At 38.5% G+C, this 6,972-nt stretch overlaps 1 protein-coding gene across 2 annotated transcripts; it reads left to right on the forward strand.

Annotated features, from left to right (window-relative positions):
• Positions 1–2,084: 2,084 nt before the first annotated feature.
• On the forward strand, positions 2,085–6,547 carry cldn10e (claudin 10e). 2 transcript variants are annotated; one of them, XM_077579772.1, is made up of 5 exons: positions 2,085–2,631; positions 2,704–2,865; positions 4,304–4,385; positions 4,464–4,577; positions 5,278–6,547. In XM_077579772.1, exons 1-5 carry the CDS (start codon positions 2,262–2,264, stop codon positions 5,651–5,653), a joined length of 1,104 nt encoding a protein of 367 aa, XP_077435898.1. In that variant the 5' UTR covers positions 2,085–2,261; the 3' UTR covers positions 5,654–6,547. The 2 variants fall into 2 exon arrangements, with proteins under 2 accessions (XP_077435898.1, XP_077435888.1); XM_077579762.1 differs by having other exon boundaries at positions 2,085–2,865.
• Positions 6,548–6,972: the final 425 nt, after the last annotated feature.

The raw sequence follows: 6,972 nt of genomic DNA on the forward strand, positions 1-6,972 counted from the left end.
TTTTATCCGCCTTCATTTTGAAAGGTGAGCTTCTGCTAATATTATCAAAGCAGAAAGATGGGTCACATGAGGGCCTCTCGTGTGGTCTCCGCCTTCAATGAGCTGACCTCCACGGAGCACCGGGTCACATCTGAAGCCACCGACAATCTGTAGACTTGACAGCAGGTTTCCCCACCAATCAGCCATCAATCTGCACCTCTGAATAATCATCAGGAGGAACCTCAGGCAATGCCCGACACGTTCCACTGCATTCATAAAAACAAGTGTCAGGTGTCCATGGCATTGCAGAAAGGTGACATTGTGTTTTTAAATATCAGCACGCTATTTGACAACTTAAAAGAAAACTTGAACAGGGGAAAGCTGTGTACAAATGTACATTTTGGACCTTGTAGTTTTAATGATGTATGTTCTATTATTTCAAATATACAGTGTGTAGGATTTAGTGCCATCTAGTGGTAAACTGAAAGAATACAACAATTTTGATTGATTGATTACAATTACTATGTTCGCAAAGTTCGTCCTGTATCTGAAGCAGAAAGACGGCAGCAAAACATGCGTGTGGCGCAGCCTATTTAATATAATTAGTGATTGCTGGACCTATGATTACATTTAAAAAATGTACATTAATGTGATAGAACACATACACACACATTTTGCATATTGTTGAAATTAATAGTGGGTTGTTAAAATGAATTAATTATTAGTACAAGGTTCACCAATTTCACCACAGCGGTTCTGTTCTTCTTGTGCTTTTATGTGGGTTTATGCCGGGTATAGAACTTTTGCCCCCCCCCCCCCCCCCCAAAAAAAATGTATGAGTGCTGTGACCGGCTGCTGATATCACTTGTCACTCTGAGCAGAATAAATAAGCAATATGGAAATGGATTGTTAAATGACTTTGAGAAAGTATTTAGGAATTACCATGGGAACCCTCTAAGAGTGTTAAGAATAACCTGTACAATAACTTTGTAAAAGCAGAATTTTTATTTAATAATTTACAGTATATATATATTTTTTAAGTATTGAAGTGACCATACGGGTGTATCGTACCACACACTTCACCAATAGCGTCAATGAACACCAGCCACCAGAGAACAGCATTAATACCTAATACATAGTGGAACGTCATGAAGGTGGGGGAATATAACAATATTAAACAGGTAGACTGTTTCATTGACATTGCCTTTAATAAATCCAAATTTTGGAATGCAATTGAATGTGACTGTCCTTTTGCAGGTATTCCAGGTCACATAGGCTTCACTGTGCAACACTAAAGCCCATGAAAGTCACACTGGCCAATTCATTGTTGATGACAGAGTTTTAATTACTGCCCACATCACCTCGACATTAAGCCATTATGAGTGTGTGTTTTAATTATGGAAGCGCAGGCACAGTGAGCTTTCAGTGAAATGACTGATAAGCAGCCTTCCGGATTGATCTTGGCTGGGTCACGCTAAGGTCATTAACTCATTCACCGCCATTGACGGTTATAGACGTCAAATATTCATTTGAACTATTTCTATTAGTTTAACATTTTTTTTCCACTTTTGTTAACAAGAGTATGAAAAAAACTAGAATTTTTTTTATTGTACATTTAGAACAGATATAACAATTGTGATTAATCGTGAGTTAACTCGTGAAGTCATGCAATTAATTACAATTAAAAATTTCAATCGCCTGACGCTCCTAATTTTTAAATAATATTTTCTTTTTCTTTTTAAATCGCGTCAAGCGATTTTTTTTTTATTGTAATTAATCGCATGACTTTAATAGTTGACTCGCGGTTAATCATAAATTTTATATCTGTTCTAAATGTACAATAAAATTGTTTTTCCAGGTTTTCATACTCTTGTCAACAAAAGTGGAAAAAATGTGAAACTAATAGAAATAGTTCAAATGAATTTTTGACGTCAATAGCCGTCAGTGGCAGTGAATGAGTTAAGGCAGAAATGCGCAAAGTTGTTGCTAAATTTAGCAGCAAGATGCATAATCAGCGAGAAACAGTAAAGAGATCTTTATAATCTGGCATATCTGATGATTTGGCAGTCCAGTGCGCGCAACACATCTTTGGTAATTGGAGCTGTATGCTTAGATGAGCACCCTCAGCCCAGATGCTAATCTGGCGACTGTCACATGTAACAATGGGAACTGGAGGGACGTTTCTCTCCCACTTGCATGTTAAAATCTAGCAGAACAACAACAACATAGCTCTGCCTCGTACCTGCGACCCACTCGTCTTTTCTTTACTCGTCGGTTTTTAGATGAAAGCTCAACATTTATCTCCTGTTAGTGGAAATCAACTGTTACAAAACAAGAGCGTGAGAAGAAAATCATCGAGGGTGGAGTGCAGCAACCTCTTTCTAAGATCTGAGGGAACCTGCCCGCGGATACGCCCAGAGATGCAGATTCGAGTGGTACAAATCTGGGGCTTCTTGATGACAGTACTGGGTTGGATCTTCATTGCTTGCACCATGGCCATGGAGGGCTGGAAGATCACCTCTGTCGGAGGCATGGGGGGCTCCTCCATCTTAAAGGTGGCCTGGTACTGGTCCAGTCTGTGGAGATCTTGCTTTACAGATTCAACAGCTGTTAGTAACTGCTACGACTTCCCTGTGCTCTGGTCCGTGGAGGGTGAGTACCGCGCGGTCTGCGAAAACCTCAAACTCACACTGAACCCGCTACGTGTCTTGTGGTTGACTTCAGGCCACATTCAGATTGTGCGAGGTCTGCTGATGGCTGCTCTCTCCCTGGGCATGCTGGGATTTGTGCTCAGCTTGTTGGGCATGGAGTGCACCTTTATAGGGGGGAAAGACCAGTCGAAATACAGGAAGATCTACACTGGCGGTTGGTGCCACATAATCAGTGGTATGTCTCATTTGAATACACTCAATACAAATATAAACGCAGCACTTTTGTTTTTGCTCCCATTTTTCATTAGATGAAGTCAAAGGTCAAAGATCACCATTTCTTTCAAATATTGTTTACAAACAAGTCTAAATCGGTGATAGTGAGCACTTCTCATTTGCAAGTAATGATTGTTTTTCTCAGACCCCGCCCCCCTCCCAAATACAGCAAAACTGCACCTTTAAGAGTGCCACTAATTATGGTGTCTAATCAGCAACTTGATAGGCACACCTGTGAGGTGGGATGGATTATTTCGGCAAAGGAGAAGCGCTCACTATCACTGATTTAGACTGGCTTGTGGACAATATTTGAGAGAAATTGTAATAGTAATAATAATAGTAGTAGTAATAAATAAACAGCCAGCAAAGTTTTGCGTTACACAATTCATTTAATATTCAGCTTTTATTGACACTGTCATAAGTATTAATTTAACAAAATGTTTATTATTGTGGTCGTGGCTTGCAGTGGTGCAAAAGTCAGAGCTCTGTCGAATATTTTGATATTCATGTAGTTATGTGCAGTCACTAAAGAATGACATAACCAAAGTAGCATCATAATAACAGTAGAATTTAGTAATAATCTACAGCCGCAAAAACCCCAATGTACACCACATACATGTTTTAAAACTAATGCCACTCTGACAGGAATACAGTAATTTTATTCATTATCATCACTTTGTGAAGCTTTTACATTCTTCAATTGTGCAGGTGTGCCCATTGTTGTGGCTATTGTGCAAGTATCATTGAGTCATTTCCATAATTGAGTCATTTCCTCTTCGTTTTCTTTAGTTTAAACAAAAAAAAAAAAACAGGACTGACACACACACGGAAATGCTTTGTAAGGGAATAAACCATACTTGTGGAAATGGACTTTGCACTGTACTGCAGGAGAACAATGTGATTGATGTCTCCCATTCAATAAGCTAATAATGCAGATTTGGGAAGTAATTTATATTTTTCTAACATGTCAGACATCTTCACTATTTAACAAAAGAATCTTTCAGCATTTCCATGTCACTGCCCTATTTTTTTTTAGGTCCCTGGTCAGTCATGGGCCTTTGGAATTATCATTGCTTGACTAGCGTTACCACGTTTTTGGTATAGTGTTTGCAGTGCAACTGCACTGCAATGTACTTTACTGGCTGAGAGCGTTTCATTTCGCCCCTCTCGTGTAGTCAAACAGGACAGTTTAACAGGATATGAAACCCAGAAGACATGTTGTGGCTTTCAACATTAATCTACTAAACCAATAAACATTGTTGAACCAATGCCTCTTTGATAGTGTCAACCAAAAGCCAAACATTATTATCTTTGTAAAACACAATTTTGTCTTGGGCTTTGTTTAAGTGAATGGTGGACAGTGACAGTGAGTAATTCTGTCTTCTGTTGTCTGTGTGCAGGTTTACTGTCCACAAGTGGCTACGTTGTTTATGCGCAATACGTCTCCGTAGAATATTTCAACCCAAACTTTGATGGACTTAAGTAAGTGAAGTCTTCAGTACGCAAATAGAAATGTAGCAAAACTAACTTTTCATTGATCCCATCCCTAATTGACTTTAGGTTTGACCTCGGCACCCCACTGTTCCTAGGCTGGGTTGGCTCCGCCTTTCAAATGGCCGGTGGTTTCTTCTATCTGTGGTCGGTGTGCAGGCCACTATGTGGACAAGCGCACACGTGAGTCAATAATTAACAACATTAACCCAATGCAACACATCATGCGTGTTAGTTAGTTTTTGGTGGTGTCCTAAAATGATGCATAAAAGGAGACTCAGCTATAAACGCATATACACAAGGTAAATAGAGATACATACTGTTTAGTAGGGGTGTGAATTGCCAAGTACTTGGCGATTCGATTCGTATCACGATTCATAGTCCACGATTTGATTCGATTAATCCCGATACAAATCTATAAGTTGATTATTGCGATTTATTTATTTTTTTACTCAAATTTAGAAAATACTAATCCGTAAACACGTATACTAAGATTTGTACGAAAATGTGTTCATTTATCTGAAACTTTAGGCTTATAACTGTGAGCCACTTTATTTAACAATCGGTTGTAATCTGTTTCATGTTTGAACAGCATTGAAATAAAATATTATGGCTTAATGTTCCATTAATATAACATTCTTCCATGCTTAACGTGTGAACCCTAACCCTAAGTAAGATGTTTTGTAGAATATTCTCATAAAAAATTTATGTTTAAAAATCAATTCGGCTGCATATCGAATCGATTCGAGAATTGCGTGCTGTAATGTCGCGATATATTGATGAATTATTATTTTTTTAACACCCCTACTGTTTAGCAATATAAATCGATATATATAGATAGCTAGAGAGAATAAAAGGAATTTGTGCCTCTCCTTCCATGCAGGGTAATTATTCGACCATTACCAGATGTGGAAAAAGACCCCAAAACCAAGTCCACCACAGAGCTGTCCTCAGTGTCTGGAATCACCTCCAAGAGCAAAGTGTCCTCTGTATCCGAGCTGTCATCAGAGCGTTCCAACTTGTCCGCCATCTCCTCAGGATCGACATCTGGAGGCTCAGCCGAATCAGATCGCGGGTCGAACACAAGGCGAACAAACACTTCTGCTGGGTCACTGTCAGCTTCAGAGTCCGGCCTCTTGTCCAGATACAGCGCATCAACAATGTCAGGGTCGCGTAGCATCGGCAGCAGTCGTGTGTCGACAACGTCTGGCAGCTCGAGGACTCAGACAGTGGCTTTTCGAAAGAACTCCTACATTTGAGTGACATGGACTTTTATGAATGACTCCAGAAGAGCAGTGCGGAGCTCTTCTTTAAGCTGTAGGGACAAAAGCTGTTTACTATACTTGTTTCTCATCTTTAGTGGTTCAAAGGAAAACTCAAGACCCATTAACCAAGTCGAGACCAAGACTATGGCAAGTTGGGCTCCAGTCAAGACAAAGACAATGTTAAGGCTTTTTGATAACGTTTGTAGAATGTAAGTGTCAAATTATACAGCGTGTGAGTGAAGTACTGCTGTCCACGCAGTTGTACTTTTTGGAGAATTGCACTGGATTATACATTTTGCACTTTTATCTCTCATGTACCTAATGGGTAACCAAAATGATACACACGAGTCAAATATCAAAATGCATTAATATTTTGACTGTCAGATGTCAAGTATGTCATGGCCATTTTAACCTTTTAATATGTTAACTCATTCACTGCCATTGACGGCTATAGACGTCAAAAATTCATTTGAAATATATTAGTTTCACATTTTTTTCCACTTTTGTTAACAAGGGTATGAAAACCTAGATTTTTTTTTATTGTGCATTTATAACAGATATAAAATGATTGTGATTAATTGATTAATTACAATATAAAAAATTTAATCGTCTGACGCCCCTAATTTTTTATATTCTTTTCTTTTTTTTAAATTAGGGGCATCAGGCGATTACAATTTTTAATTGTAATTAATCACATGACTTCACTAGTTAACTCACGATTAATCACAAATTTTATATCTGTTCTAAATGTACAATGCATTTTTTTCTAGGTTTTCATACTCTTGTTAACAAAAGTGAAAAAAAATTTGAAACTAATAGTTAGTCTGCAAGCTCTTATGTGGGTTTTCTATGTGTGCTCCGGCTTCCTCCTACATTCCATAAACATGCATATAAACATCACGTGTTTGGGTTATTATTTCTTTGTTGTAACAATGCTTCGATTGCAATAAATCTTATGCTGATCAAAATCTTGTTTATTTTCTTTTTAAAGAGACAGTGTGTAGAATATTTTTTATTTTTTGCTCATTCTGATTATATTACATTGGTCATGCCGCGCCGCACAGGAGGCAAACATATTTAGCCGCCATCTTCCTGCTATGGATACCCAAACGAGAAGAACTTGGCGAACATAGTAATTGGTGGTTGGCTTGCCTAAGTGTGGTCTCTCTGAGGCACCGTAGTGCGGGTGCTTCCAAATGCACGCGCTTCGAATTTAGGTTGTTGCATTCTATTCGTTTGTTTGTTTTGTTTTCATTTGTTCATTTTTCCTTTCGGACAATCATTGTGACAATTTACAACATTCAATTTTCACA

This window comes from Vanacampus margaritifer, chromosome 1 (genome assembly GCF_051991255.1).
Source record: "Vanacampus margaritifer isolate UIUO_Vmar chromosome 1, RoL_Vmar_1.0, whole genome shotgun sequence".
NCBI lineage: Eukaryota > Metazoa > Chordata > Actinopteri > Syngnathiformes > Syngnathidae > Vanacampus > Vanacampus margaritifer.

What these genes read in the sequence shown, in the direction of transcription:
- cldn10e (XM_077579762.1), top strand. Translation starts at nt 2,262, where the DNA reads ATGAAAGCTCAACATTTATCTCCTGTTAGTGGAAATCAACTGTTACAA. An exon ending in TTGGTGCCACATAATCAGTG is followed by an intron (nt 2,866 to 4,303) that starts GTATGTCTCATT and finishes GTCTGTGTGCAG; the next exon opens with GTTTACTGTCCACAAGTGGC. An exon ending in CTATGTGGACAAGCGCACAC is followed by an intron (nt 4,578 to 5,277) that starts GTGAGTCAATAA and finishes CCTTCCATGCAG; the next exon opens with GGTAATTATTCGACCATTAC.